The sequence below is a fragment of the Vicia villosa genome, linkage group LG2, assembly GCF_029867415.1.
Source record: "Vicia villosa cultivar HV-30 ecotype Madison, WI linkage group LG2, Vvil1.0, whole genome shotgun sequence".
NCBI classification, from domain to species: domain Eukaryota; kingdom Viridiplantae; phylum Streptophyta; class Magnoliopsida; order Fabales; family Fabaceae; genus Vicia; species Vicia villosa.
In genome coordinates, this window is record NC_081181.1 from 116,518,384 (window position 1) to 116,534,066 (window position 15,683).

A 15,683-nucleotide genomic window follows, 5' to 3' on the forward strand; every position below is an offset into this window, starting at 1 on the left:
CGCAATTTTTGCCTTATTGACAATACTCTAAAGATGAACAACACATCAAACACTAGAACACTAGAGGACAAATCTTTGGTCAATAACAAGAACACAAAGGCTAAATTTGGATTATTCTACTAAAAACTAATGTTATTACCCATATGACTCGGCTAATACAACAATATACTTGCCAAGATTTGATGAACCAATTCCAAGTCTATGGGTTCAATCATACCAAGGCCAAATGATTCTTATATTGGTGAACACCAATAGATTTTTAATCTACTTAACATATGATGCTTCTGGGGTATCCTAAATGTTTATGAAAAATAACGTAGTGTTAAATCAAGAGCTGCCATGGGGGAATCCTCCACTTCAGGTTAAATTCCAATAAGATTTCTAGAATCTCCTAGAGAATATGTGATTTAAGTCAATTGCAGACAGGAAAAATCTCCTAAACAATCAATATATATTTTGAGATACAACTCAGACCCATCAGATCCATAGCTAAACCTATGTATATGAAATTTTATCTTGTGAGTGTGAAGATTGGAGTCCCTATATGGCAGTTATAAAACTCTAGATTTTGCTACTTTTTTAAGGGAAAATGAAAAATAGGATATGGAACACATAGGAAGATTTTTTTGTACAATGTAGCGGGGGAAACTAGAATAAATTTCACAAATGTCAATGATTCCCTTAATCTTTCACATGAACATTGTTTTCATGTATTTGAGTATAGTTAATGTTTGCTTCCTTTAATTTATTTTAGGAAAATAAAATATAACCTCAATATGAGCCTAAAAAGTGGTGATTACAACCCATTCAGAATTATGAGAACTCCTAGTATAGGTAAGCATTTTTTAAACTTTTTTTTTTTTTGGAAAAGTTTGAAATGAATTAAGTTTTCTCTCTTATGAGAATGGTGAGTGAGCTAGATCTTCTTTTTATTCTTGGATTAGAATCGTAATTGAATTTTATCACTGAATTACTTACCATTATGACGATTCCTAATTGGTTGTGACACCTTTCTTCTTCATCTTCTTAACCTCATCCATATTTTGTGATCCATTCTTTTTATGTATCACTTTGTTGAAAGAACACACTTATTTAGATATTCATTATATGTAAAAGCATCTCAGTCCTTATCACATTTCAAATCTCAAACACATGGTAATGCTGTTGTTTCATGCTCATACGACATAGGGATTGGGTCTGTTTGTGTAAACATGAAAAGTTTAACTTGAAGTGTTATCTGATATATGGAGAAACTGGATAAGATCATCTTAGTTAGTTGCTTTCATAACTTAACAAGTTTGTTTGGGAGATGTGAGACCTATAATAGGGCAAGTCTCTTCAGGGTACATAGGAAAATGATTTACTTTAAAGAGTTAAATGTTTGTCGAAGTTTCATCATGACATTGAAGGAGTTTAAATGCTCACGCAAGTCAATCTTCTAGCTGTATCCCCCCACAATGGAACCATTTTGCTAATGCCTCCATGTTTATTTCATTAATGGAAGGGCGGCGCATTCTCCTTTGGTCTTTTTCTACTTGGTACACATAGGAAAAATGCTTCATTTCCTAATTCTAACCTGACAAATTTTTCATAGTATCCTCCTCTCAAGGAAGCCATTTCGTCCCTTTTCGATTAACGCTACTTTCTTTAATGCCATATGATTCGGGCTTCCATTGCATCCATGATATTCTTAAGCACATGCTTGTAGTGTCCATGTTTCCTGGGTTTCAATGTGTCATATCACATGAATCCCTCTACTTAATTTCTCCTTGGTGATCGAGAACGCCAATTCGTAAGACCTTTGCCTTTATCATCCTAACTCTTATATGTTGAGTTAATATGCACGATTCCACCATTGTAAGAGTTGTAGTTCTCATTAAATTGGTTTTCCTTGCAATGCTTCTGGTGGAATCCGACTTCTAGTATCCACCATGACGGTTGAATCATAAGGTCTAGATATTTTTTTGTCGAGCCCAACAATTAACACCAATACTCTTAAGTGAACTATAAAGTGCATCACTTGAATATATGATGTAACCTTCGCGTAATTAATTGTGATTTGTTAGTCCAAAACTCTGATCTCATTGTCTCCTTTTTATACACTCCTTATCCAAACATAAGAGGAGAGGATGGTGTGTATTTATAAGACACTTTCATTCTAAATAAAGAAAATAAATACTCTCACTAAAGTTAAATATATATTTTTTATATTAAGAATCAGAGATAATATAAAAAAAAATTGATTGAGTGATTATACCAAAAATAAACCCACCAATTTACCAATCTACTACTTATGTACAGTATCCTTATTAAGCGAAACCAGGGCCACTTTAGGGTGTGAGGGTAAAAAATGTATGACATTATTTAGAAACGGCGATGGGAAAGAATATGCTAGCGTTAATAATACGCACGTGAGTGGGGAAATTGTTCTGATCCCACGGCCCATATTTCCTATTCTTTTATAACTCCCAACTTCGAAAGTAACGCTCATCATACTTAATATCTCTCACTCAACTCTCTTTCCAATCTCCCAACCAAAACACAAACATCATGGGTTTGCAGGTATCTCTCCTTAATCTATCTATTCCACTCGCTTCTTTCTTTATAATGTTTCAATTTCAATATTTGTTCTCCATCAATCTTTCTCTAGTTTATTTCTTTCAGCGCCGATTTTTAGATCCGTTACACTGTATGTTGCTATTATTTTCTTTAATGTGGTGATGGATTTTCGGTAAAAAAAAGGTTTTTTTTGTTTTTGTTTTAATTGATGGGTGTTCCATTGATATTAAGTAATAACCTTTGATTTATTCATGTCTGTCGGTATCGGTGTTTATTGTTCTTTTGTGAATTATTACCGATGTTATTATTTGTTGTTATATTCAAAATTTGGTAATTTGTTTAATGATATTATGAAAAACCCTGTTATTCAAATGATGTGATTCAAACTGGTTGGAGGAATGTTAAATCTGATCTCTGTAGTGAACAGAACATGTAATCTATCTTTTCATTTTCATAGAAATATAATCTGTATCAAAATTTTAATTTTGCACGTGCTTGAAATTGTGCTTATAAGTAAAAGTAAGTGATTACTTGAAGCATTACACATTTGGTTAATGTGATGCAGGAGGATTTTGACGAGCATGCTGCGAAAGTCAAGACTCTAAAAGAGAGTCCATCAAATGAGAACTTGCTTATCCTTTATGGATTGTACAAGCAAGCCACTGTTGGACCTGTTACCACCAGTGAGTGTTCTTGTATTTAAGAAATCATTTTCACATTGATATTTTCAACTTTTGAACCCTAAGGGGGTGGAGTGTTAAAGGTCCTAGGCATAAAGGCTTATGAATTATGATTGATCATGATTTTGTGTCTGATTTACAGGCCGTCCTGGAATTTTCAACCAGAAGGAAAGGGCTAAATGGGATGCATGGAAGGCTGTTGAAGGTAAAAAAAAGTTAAAATGGGAAGCTTTTAACACAGACACTTACAATCTTCAATCTGAGGTTTCAATGCTACATAGTTTTTTTTTGTGTTTTTCTTATGGATGTCAAAATTATATTTATTTATTTTGCAGGCAAATCCAAGGATGAAGCAATGAGTGATTACATCACTAAGGTGAAACAGCTGCTGGAAGAAGCTGGTCTTACTGCTTAACAACATTGTCATGTCTAGCTTTCTAGTTCTATGCTAAAAGTTTCTAAGTACTTTGGAAAATAAAACAGTTGCAGTGTTTGATGTTTGATCGAAAACTTTAATATATGATCTTAATGTTTCATGTTTCTAAGTATTGAGTTACATATGTGTTACAATGAGTTTAGTTAAATTTATCACTACTACTTATAATGTCTGTAGACAGTTGCAGTGGCTAGAAACTTGAAATGTTCCATGTGGTTTACTTAAAACTATTTCTACTTTGGACCTTAATTGCTTGATCTTGAATTTCATCAGAAGCCTCATCTTAGTTAGCTATGGACATGGCACAAGGTGTCCTTGTATTAGAACAAAACAAACAACTTTCTTGTTCTGCCGAACTCGCAAATAGTGCATTTTTAATTATAGTATGGTTTTTGTATTGGTTAGTTAAAATGCCTTCTGAAAATTGGAATTTGAAGAGTTCAACCTTGTTGCTTAAATGTGTCACGCCAATAAGTCTGCATCAAGTTGGGTTGGAATTTAGATTTATAGCATTAAAACTAGCATAGAAGGATACAAGACAAAGTTTTCATATGGATTTGGATAGAGTTTCTCAAACTAGTTATTTTGATGATGAGGGTACCAACATAACCTGTCATTGAATTCCAAACGTAGAGGATTCAAATCCAATTCATACCATTCTAAAAATCTGCCTTTTGATTATAATTTCATACTTCAAAGTTAGATAAGATGAGTCTGATTTAACTCATCTTTATAAAACCGGTAACAAGAGGAGTGTCATTCTATATAAACTTATTAGAGATTCTATGGCCAACATTGTGGGACTTGAAAATTTTCTATTACGAATAAACTTATTAGAGATTCTATGGCCAACCATTGTGGGACTTGAAAATTTTCTATTACGAATTCGAGAACAAGAAAGTTTATAAGTTAGAGAATGATCTCTCAATTCTAGAGATTGGGATCATGGGAAGGAGACAACCTTCCCTCATCTCCCAAATTGATACATGGGAATAAGGGGACAATTCTTCCTCCTAGACTGAATGAGCGCTTTACTCTTTTATAGGTTTGATCAAACCATTCCTTTCCAGGATACCTCACTTGCCAAGTAGTGAAGAGATGGACTAATAATAAACATGAATTCGGGTCGAGAGATTCAAACTCCAATCGGGCGATCCAAAATCACACCCTCCCGTTTCTTCTTATGGCTCTTCCGTAACTCCTTCTAAGGGTGACAATTGGACTCATATCTAGTGAGCACCCGCAAAAATTACCTACAATGGATAGAGTAAGAATTCGCAAAATAGACACAGACATGTGCAATTACTCACGAAAATAAGCGGGTATGAGTATCTTAGTACCCAACCCGCTCAATACCCGCATAATATCTATTTATATATTTTTTATTTTTATTATTATGTATACATGTTAATTTATTAATTTTATTAAATACACTTAAATTAACTTGTACGCATTTTAATATGAATATTTGTTTATTTCTTAACTCGACAATGTGATTCTTAAATTTTTTTAAAAGTGTTAAAAACTTAAAATGACATGATAAATTATATTTGATATATTATTTTTTTATTAAAAATACGGATAAATAATTATGGGTATGAGTACTTAGATACTCAAAAAATACGAGTACGAGTTCAAATATTACGCGGACATGAACTTGGATATATAAACATGTACTATAAACATGTACTATAATACCTGTCTAAACCCTACTCATTGCCCATCCCTAACTCCTTCCTATCACCAAACTAATTTGGCACCTCATTGAAGTGTCATAAATTTTAGTCTAAATTAGAGGGTGTGCTACGTTATGGACTCTCTATTTGTGTTTGCGGGCCTCATAAAAATGATATATACCTCGTCCTTCTGTCTTTTATTTGAAGAAGATATGAACATTATCTTAAATGAAACCAGTATCTGTCAATACCAATGTTTATTGCTTGCTGTGGTCCCATGCTTCCGGAACTTCTACTTTAAAAAATGAAATCATGGAAAATGGATTATTTTAGGTGCTTTTTCCTTTTATTTATCCACTATGAAGAGAATCTGATCTAACATAAACCTATATGGTTATTGTCTAAGTACTAACATATTTTTATCTCTAACTATGAAGGCAATCTAATTACAATTAGTTATTTCTATAATTGGATTGCATAATTTGCTAGCTCGGATCCGGTTTTGTTGTTATAAATGGAAAGACAGACGTTCTGACACTGACATACACATGCATTTCTCATGCAACAGATCCAGCATCACATGGCTTAGCATGATAACAATAATAACTTCCCTCAATTGTCACATGCAAGTAGATACTTCATACTGTCTTAATAATAAGAAAATGAAAATGAATTTCATATTTTAAAGAATTTTAGTTAAATATAACAAATTTTATCAACTCATAAGATTAAGGGTGCGTTTGAATTGACGGTGGACATAATTGATTCTAGCAGAATTGAGTTTGGTAGAATTGATTTTATTAGAATTGAGTTTGACAGAATTAATTTATGTTTGGATACATTTATAGCTTCAAGTAGAATTAATTTTGGAGACAAAATCAATTCTACTTTTGTCTAACCAAACATCTTAAAATCATACAAAATCAATTCCACACCTCTAGAATTGCTTTCGGTCTTTCCAAAAGTCAAATCAAACTTGCACTAAGTGTATTCTTAAAGTGTCTTTTATAAAAATTTGTGTTGATGATTGAAACGAGAATTATGTGAGAATTATGATGATGGATTCTTGATGCGGTATTTGTAAGTATATGGAGTGGTGTAACACATGACCGGATCTATAAGTTTAATACCCTAACACTCAAATATATGAATGAAATAAAAAACGGGATAGAGTGAAACATGAAAAGTGTGTGTACCTCAGCTCTTACGCATGTAGGACATCGAGCTGGAAGCATTCTAGCAAGATATCATAAATTTCTCTTTCCTCACCAAACAACTTATGAGAATCAACAATGGCTCCCAAGAGCACAACTAGAAACGCTCCACATACTCCTTTGCCTTTTGCATTGAAGAACCTTTTCTGGTGAATGGTCACACTTATATCCCAGAGTTTTCCATGGAAGATTAGAGGAGAAAATTTGGTATTCTGACGTACTGATACCGTACTCCATTTCAGGTAATAATTATGCTTTTATGGGCCCTCTTCCTAGGCGTGTTAAAAAACCTACCATCTGAAATATTTCTTTCCCAGCTACCCAGGATGCGAACCCTTGGTTTTCCATGACCAACCCTTTAACTCTATCTTCTTAAAGAACATGATTTTTTAGGTCATCCCCTTCCACTGGCAATGACCATGCATATATCAAGTGGCTAGATAGGGTTCCACAGAAAAAAAGTTTATATGGCAAGACCAATGTATCTTTGACCTAGTACCACTTTCAAGATTTGACCCCTGGTACAACCCACACACGCTTCTTGCTGCCATATGCTTTTGGGAAACCACCACCATCACTTTCCAGTTGCCTTGTGGGATGGTAACTCACACATTCTTCAACATCACTTCTATTGTTCATCTTTGACCAACTGAAGAGGCTTTTGAGCCTTCAACACCTACCAAGAACAAACTCGAATTTGTCTTTGATAAAATTGTGTACAATACATTCATCGAAGATCATTGTGCTTCGACTGAGATTGTGGGAGATTATGAACACATAGCCTTCCTTATTTTGATGTCACGTGGACAAAACTCACATCTGCTAAGCATGTGGCAAGTCAATCCCTATTAGGCATCATATGAAAAGTATATATTGAACCAAGAATCCAATAATCTTTATTAACATTATATTAGATAATTATAACATTTCTCCATCTGATTCTATTGAGGCAATGACTATTTCACCAAACTCTGAAGTACTTGCTTTGTCTTTCTTGAGTTTTGGACAATTTCTCTTCCAATGCCATTCTCTTTAACAATATGACAATATTATTGTTCTTATTTATGTTGCATGAGTTTGATCGCCTTCTTTGGAAGTTTTTCTTCCTTTTCGCTATTATTCCTCTTATCATTAGACCCTTACTTGAGCTAGTGACCCCATGTGAATTGTCCATTTGTCTTTTTAGTACCTTAGACTGCAAGGACATTTTTTCTTCCTATTTGAATAGTGAACTTCTACAAAAAATTATGGTATCTACAAGATCGTTCGAAGCTCGTGGCAAAGAACTAAGAAGAATAACTTGTTCCTCATTATCAACATCAACATCATTATTCTTTAAACTAAGAACAATTTGGTTGAAAATTATTAATATGTTTGTGAATAGACATACCTTCATGCATTTGCACAGTGTATAATTATTTCATCATGCAAATAAGTTTATGAAGAGACATTGTCATGTACCGAATTTCAAGCTTTGCCCAAACCTTTTCGACAGTCTTTTCTCCAGATACTTCTCCCTAAATTTGATCACCTAGCGATGATAATTTAGATGCTATATGCCTTTTTCATTATCACATGTTATTTCACTTGACAACTTAGCTTCGCTCTCTAACGCCACGTCACATTCTTAATGCGCGAGGAAAGCAAGTATCTTCACCTGCCACAGATTGAAGTTATTTTTTTCACTAAAATTTTATCACGTCAAACTTTGCATATGACATAAAATGCAATACCAATTTATCAGTTTATCATGATAAATCATATTTGACGAAATAAACATTTCTATTATTGAGAAAAAATATAATAAATAACAAAACACGAATTCTCTACACTCTTATTCTCTCTAACTCTCCTTTTTTGAAAGAATACAACATGTCTATTTATTCTAGAGAAAGATACATATCAACATTTGTTACATGCGTATATAAACATTATACCACAAATCAGGTGACCATATAATTTATTACTAAATATGTAATCTATTCGACTCGTTACATTACAGTTCTTCAAATCAACTTTGATTTAATAGATCCCAAAAAATATATATGGGACACCAAACGAAATTTCCTATTATCATTAATTTTTCATATACATGCAACGACAACATATCTGATAGTTGAATCGAGATTGAATGGTCCAAATTTAAACACTACTGATCTTAAAAATCAGTCCGTCGTATCGCAATCCAACTGTCTCATATCTCATGTTATAACTGAGTGTATTGCTAGCACATAGATTTCAAAGTTGCTTAATAGTCTCTCATATGTATTGTGAGATATTGGATCGAACTCTAGTATGGTCGATGGGTAGCTTCTTGGTTTGACAGTTCGACAGAGTTGAGCATGAAGTCGAAGGTTGTTCACATGCAGGTGTCGAAGTGTGTATGCTGTAGTCGAAGATGGGTCTAGCATGCAGGTGTCGAAGATGCTAGAGTTGTTAGCATGTTTAATTAGGTTTTAGTGTTTAAACCCTAATTTGTTAAGTTAGATTGTTTCTTAAGTTGACTTATGTAATGAGCCTTGTGAAAAAAGCCCATTAGTTAGTATGTTATGTTTTATTATAAATAGCATATTAGTCTCTCATCATTACACACAACAAATCTTAATTTAGGGTGAGAGAAATTATTTGTTATTCTTGTAAACTTGTAATTTCGTTTTCTAAAAGAAAGTAAAAGAATAGCAGTTATAACCAATTTTTGTGTTTTTCTTCTTCCTTATCCTTAATTCTTCTCTTGTATTATACTTTGTTCTTGACATTGAATTCAGAACATGTATGTATTAGTAGACTAGTAGATTAAGCTCAGCTTGTGTCAATGTTTACTAGATTAAGTTGGTTCGACTATAACTACACTCAACTTAAACAATATTTTTGTGAAATATAGTTTGAATTGAACATTACAATCAAGAGATCCTTCGAAATGGATCATGTTTGAAAAAGAAAAAAAACTAAAGCAAACTAGTAACCTTCAAAGAATGTTATGATCTACCGAAAATTGAATTGTAAATTGTAATAAAATCTATATTCCCAGGCGTGACTCCTCAAAAACCATAAGAATCAAAATCTCCTATATATAAAAACAAGGCTAACAACTTCACCATCGCACCAATCCATGTTGCATGATAGCAAGTGGAGCCGTATTATGACTAATATCTATGCTACGATGTTGTTCATTCACGGCCGGCGAAGGAGCGGCGCTGGCACGGCAAATGGGGCAACTCGAATGCGAATGGAGCCACATGTCAATACACTCTACATGAAAGGAGTGCAAGCACTCAGGCATAGTCCTCAACTCTTCACCCTCCTCAAAATCTCCCAAACACACTGCACATGTGTCGCCGCCTTCGTCATCAGAAACACCAGCTTTGCTTGTCTTGAGGTACTTGTGCGTTGGAATGATGTTTGCTACTGACACCAATGTGCTTTCGTTGTTGCGGTCGAGCTGTGGCGAGTTTTGGTTTGCGGTGGTTCGTTGTTGGCTGCAAAAACAAATGGATATAACATGGTACAATGAGACAACAAATAATGCTGAACCCATGGCAATAAGGAGGATAACAACTTTGTCAGATAGAGGATTATCACCATTATCAACTCCCATAAATCAATGGCTATATGATGATCGATAGAAAGAAAGAAATGGTGATAGTGATCTTAGTTAAGCCTTATAAGAAGTGACAAAAGCAGGCCAAAGACGGTGAATGCAAGAGCTTTCATTATCAACGTTTTTGACCCGTTTTCTTCTTGATTTGGTGGTACAATAGAAACAAAAATGTGATTGTTAATTGATTAATTAATTAATTTTTGGATTTGTGTAGGAAATTCATGACTTTGAATGATAAGACAGACAAACATATAAAACAAAAGCAGATAATCAAGATAATTAAGGATGTTAATATTCTTTTATCTAACAGATTATACTTGAAAATTATATTTCCACTTTCCTTGCCAACGAAGTATTTAGTTATAGGTTCAATCACTTGCCGGGAAAATTTCTCTTTCTTGACTTTTAAGTTACATTATTAAGTATATACAGATAAACGTAATTCACTTGAATATAAAAATGGTGACAATTAATAAAAATTGAATAATGTATTTTCAACCAATCACTTAATGTCATTTAATAATAGATAAGAATTTGTCTATAAAAATTTGTATATTCAACCAGTTTTGTCTAGAAAGTTTCTTTCTTGTTTTTTATCATTGTCATCGAGTAGTGATAAGGAATTACTCATGGTTTGAGTCTAATACCAACACCATAAACCTATCGTTTCATTTAGGATTTTTAATCTTCCATCACGAAGTTGCAAGAAATAAGAAAACAACATGGTAAAAGATAACTCAGAGGCTCAGTAGAATTTGTAATACTAGAATATAAACCTCATTATGGTTTTACATTCTAAATAAGTGTTAGGCATATTGGATGTTAATCGACTCATTGCTAGATTAAATAGTTAAAATTCACGTTCAAATTTACGTTTATAGTGATTTGCTTATTTGACCATTATAGAGTCTGAGATGGGCTTTGGGTTTAACTTAGTAATTGTAAGTATGCTTCTTAGCTTTCAAATCATGATCAAGAGTTTCATTCGGACAATCACAATTGAGATATGATTTGGAGATTAAAACAGGATAAAGTTAAGGCTAAATCTGAAAAATTACCTACTAAAATAGTCGATATCTTGAACATTTGATGAATTTTTGTTTAGCGTATAATTTGGGTTCATAATCAAATTAGATGTTGTTCTTGTGTAAAAACTTAGTATAGGTGGGGCTTGCCCTTAGAAGTAAGGGAAGCTGGAAATAAGATGATGTTTGTGCGTAGCTTTGGGGATTTGGAAGCAGTGTACTATACACTTTGTTCCAAGAGGAGTGTCTTGCTTATCCCTCCACGGGAGCCCCATTTTATAGCTTATTTTGGCCTTCAGAACCTCATTAAAGAGGTGTCTTTTGGCCTTTCGTCGTTACAGACGTTGACTTTGTCTTTAATGCGAGATTTATTGATGACACATTCAATCATCAGTTACAGCCGACTTGTACGTAACAACTAGGCGTTACTTCTGGGCTGTACCGTGACCCTCCATGTGCCTTTGGTACTCGGCCTACGCTGGTACTCAATGATACTCTACTGGCCGACTAGGGTACTTGGCATGTCTTGTGGACAGTCCACGACTTAGGTACTCAAATGCCTGTTTACACAGTATTCGATCTAGGTCGCGACTTTATAAGAGTCCCGAATATGGAACAAATGTAAAGTAGAAGTTGAATGAAAATTTCCACAGATAGCATCATATGATCTAGGAAGATTGTTTTTCCAAGTATTGTTCGTGATGTTGCTGAAAAACTCTGATACGACATATCTTCGTTTATGTTTTTGATGATGAATATATACTTGAAAATAGTTTAACGGACAAATTTTTTTGACACATTTTGACGGCCAAGTTAATAAAAACCGTTAATGTGAGTTTGATTTATAATAATGTGCATATGTGTTTCAAAAATTCGTTGCACTTTATAGTAAGAGTTTAGGATCCCGAGGCTTTTAACCTTCTAGGACACACATCCTAGGGAATGGCTTGGGTAACTTTACTGTTACCCATGACTTTGTAACTTTAGTTGATATGTTACATAAATAAATAACTAATATATATTATATTAATGTGATGGAAATTATTTTGCCTAAAGTTACCAAAGTTACACTATTGTAAAGTCACTGAAACCTGGTCCCACATCCTAAGATCATGTTTTTCCTTTTTCCAATGGATAGTGAAAGACCATCCAACTCCATTTTTCTATGCTTATAATAATGTGTATGTTCAATTACAGTTTTATAAGATTCTGAATCAATTCTAAATTGATGTGGAATTGATTCTGGATAATATTGAGGTGTTTCGTATTTCAAAAGTAGAATTGATTCTAACTACAAAATTGATTCTACTTAAAGTTAGAATTTGTAGCTTCTGTCTTCAAAATTGATTCTGAGTGATTTTTACATTGAAATTTATTGTTCAACTTATTTTTACATAAATGTATCCAAACAATAATTAATTCTACTAATAAGTTCAATTCAATTAAAATCAATTCTACCAAACTCAATTATATTAGAATCAGTTATGTTCACCGCCAATCCAAACACACCCTAAGGCATGTCTATCTTTTGACCTGCTTTATATCCAGAAATCTAGATGCCCCAACATTTGGTGGATTTGGCCTTGATCCAATCTAAAAACACTTTAATTAGACCATAGCTAGCTTTTCTATGAGATAATTAATTGTGCTTGTAAGTAGCACCAATAAATAATATTTCATGCGTAAAAATTTAGTTGTTATGAAATTCACCAAATCAATATAGAGATGAATGATACATGAAGGAGAGAAAGAGAAGAGAGAAAGCAATATTGTATTATCTTCTTCCAAAAGTACCATTTACATTGCAATATGATCCATATTTATAGTACATGACCAATAACAACCATTAACTCAAGGAATACACAAAGGTTAAGAACTTAAATTATAGGAGTTAAGGAATATAGAAAGATTGGGGAAAATGAACATCCACATCTATTTACTATTATTCATAACACTCCCCCTTGGATGTTCATTGAGGATATGCCTCGTTAAAACTTTACTAGAGAAAACCCAGTGGGAAAAATTCTAGTGAAGGAAAAAGAGTACAATATCCTTTAAATGTGAATTGCCTCGTTAAAAACCTTACCAGGAAAACCCAATGGGACAAAACCATAATGAAGGAAAAAAGAGTGCAAAACATATGTATTTCTCCCCCTCATGCAGACATTTACATGTGAGACGATATTATTTGTAGTAGTTACTTAAAATGTCTTCTTCGAAGTGACTTCATGTAGTGCTAGTAGTTATTTATGAAGTTGTTGCCATGATTTGTTTCATAGATCTCCATGAAATGGTTGTACCATCACATGTAAACAAATAACCTCTTTCTGATCTACCATTGTGAGAATCTGACAAGTAACCAGCATCTTTAAGATAACGAAGTATATGTTTGACTCTGTTCAAATGTCTTCATGTAGGCGAATAATTGTATCTTGGTAATAGATTGACCACAAACGATATATCGAGACGTGTATAATTAGCAAGGTACATTAGTGCTCCAATTGCACTAAGATATGGTACTTCAGGACCAAACAATTTTTGTAATCATTTTCTTGAGGCCTAAAAAGATCTTTCTCCACATCTAATGATCTAACATTTTCATCTAAAGATCTTTGTCCATATAGAATCATTTCAACACTTTCCTATATAGCCTTCTTGATGTACAAATATTCTTTTGTCCAAATGCTCAATTTGCAAACCTAGACATATTTTGTCTTTTCTAGGTCCTTCATCTCAAACTTTTTATTTAAGCAATTTATAGCTTTTGGAAGCTCTTCAGGAGTTCCAATAATACTTGTGTCATCCACATAGACAACTATTATTGCAAATACTTTTCCACATCATTTTATGAAAATACAAGGAAAAATTGAGTTATTAGTATATTCATCATTTAATAAATATTCACTAAGGCGATTATACTACATGCGTCAAAATTCTTTCAGCCCATAGAGAAACTTGATCAATTTGATGTAGTAGTTTTCTCGAGATCCACAATTACGTGCCTCTGGTATATTGAACCCTTCAGGGAGTTTCACGTAAATATCACTATTAAGTGAACCATATAAAAAAGATGTCATAACATTCTTATTTTTCTTTTTCATAAAAACTCGTTTATATCCAATTAGTTTCACACCTTGAAGTGTTCGGACTACAGGTCCAAAAGTGAGTTTAGTTCTTCTTCAATTGAATATATTTATTTTGGCCAATTCTCACTTAGTCTACACTCTTTAATAGACTTTGACTCATGATCCTCGTTATCATTGATAACTTTTAGCGCTATATTGCATACAAAGACATTGTCAATGTTGACTTTATTTGGTTATCTCAATTTCGGTTCCATTCCATTTCATCCATGACATAATTTATCGAGATCTCTTTATTTCATATTTCAAGTACTTGATTTGTTCTTCTAGAACTGAAAATTAAATTAGGTCAAAGTGCTCTTAGCATTTTCATATCCTCACTTGGGTCATCTTTAGTTTCTTTTCTTAGTAGAGGACTTTTAACATTGGAACCGACTTTCATACTACGCTTCAGGCGCAGCAACAACTCATTTGCAATATTATATTATTCAATAGGAGAATCCACTTCGAGTGGAGTATTATCAGCTGATAATTTATTTCATAAACTTTGCAAATGAATAATATTTTGAACTTTTGGTTCATATTGATTTGTACGAGGATCAAGACAACAATGTATTTTAAATTGTTCATTTGAACTTCTTGTTCATGATTTCATCTGTTCATTTGAACTTCTTGTTCATGATTTCAGCTGCTTATTCCCTCCCCCTAATATTGGGAAAATTAATTTATCAAGTGATAATCAGCCTACTGGGCTGCAATCAAGTATTTGATTATTTTCTCAAATTATATCCTCAAAATTGAGATTCATATTAATTATATTTTTCCAATATTCTTTCATGACTCATCTTAATGTATTATATTGGGGCAATTGGAATATACACAACACATCCAAATGTTCACTTAGATGAAAAATATTAGAATAAATTAGGGAGGACTAAGATATAGTATCTTATTGGCTTAATGCGAATAAATATCTTAATATCATACTTTGGGTGTTTCAAATATATAATTTAGAATTGATGATCTCATAAGTATCAACCATATAATTAACTTTAGACGTCTAAAGAATGGATCTTCGGGTCCATTTTCTTTTTATGAACATATATTACATGATATTCAATATCAATTTTAATAATATATGTGATACTTATAAAGGAATTTCTAAAAAAAATCAGAAAACAAGATCTTATTCTAATTAGTTGAGAAAATGATTTCACATACTTCTGATTGTGAGTAGAGACATATGCATGATCTTTTAGTCGATGCAACAATTAATGTCATAAAAACTCAATTTCTCAAATTTTTATTTTCCTTTAGAAACACACAAAAATTGACTGGATTGAAGAAACTTCTGGTTCTTCAATACAAATTATTCGCATCATATTATATCCGAGATGACCCAACCAGTTTTC

At 33.0% G+C, this 15,683-nt stretch overlaps 2 protein-coding genes across 2 annotated transcripts; one reads left to right on the forward strand and one right to left on the reverse strand.

The window, feature by feature from the left end:
- The first annotated feature begins 2,403 nt into the window (after positions 1–2,403).
- On the forward strand, positions 2,404–3,795 carry LOC131646665 (acyl-CoA-binding protein-like). The gene is made up of 4 exons (XM_058916649.1): positions 2,404–2,562; positions 3,125–3,242; positions 3,382–3,444; positions 3,575–3,795. The coding sequence occupies exons 1-4, from the start codon at positions 2,551–2,553 to the stop codon at positions 3,652–3,654; spliced, it is 273 nt and encodes a 90-aa protein (XP_058772632.1). The 5' UTR covers positions 2,404–2,550; the 3' UTR covers positions 3,655–3,795.
- A 5,800-nt stretch (positions 3,796–9,595) lies between these two features.
- Positions 9,596–10,268, reverse strand: LOC131646666 (E3 ubiquitin-protein ligase ATL59-like). Its single transcript, XM_058916650.1, has one exon. It carries the CDS (start codon positions 10,158–10,160, stop codon positions 9,657–9,659), a length of 504 nt encoding a protein of 167 aa, XP_058772633.1. The 5' UTR covers positions 10,161–10,268; the 3' UTR covers positions 9,596–9,656.
- Positions 10,269–15,683: the final 5,415 nt, after the last annotated feature.

Coding starts and splice junctions, on each gene's coding strand:
- LOC131646665 (XM_058916649.1), top strand. Junction 3,243..3,381: donor TGTTGGACCTGTTACCACCA/GTGAGTGTTCTT, acceptor TCTGATTTACAG/GCCGTCCTGGAATTTTCAAC. Junction 3,445..3,574: donor TGCATGGAAGGCTGTTGAAG/GTAAAAAAAAGT, acceptor TTTATTTTGCAG/GCAAATCCAAGGATGAAGCA.
- LOC131646666 (XM_058916650.1), bottom strand. CDS start 10,160: ATGGGAGTTGATAATGGTGATAATCCTCTATCTGACAAAGTTGTTATC.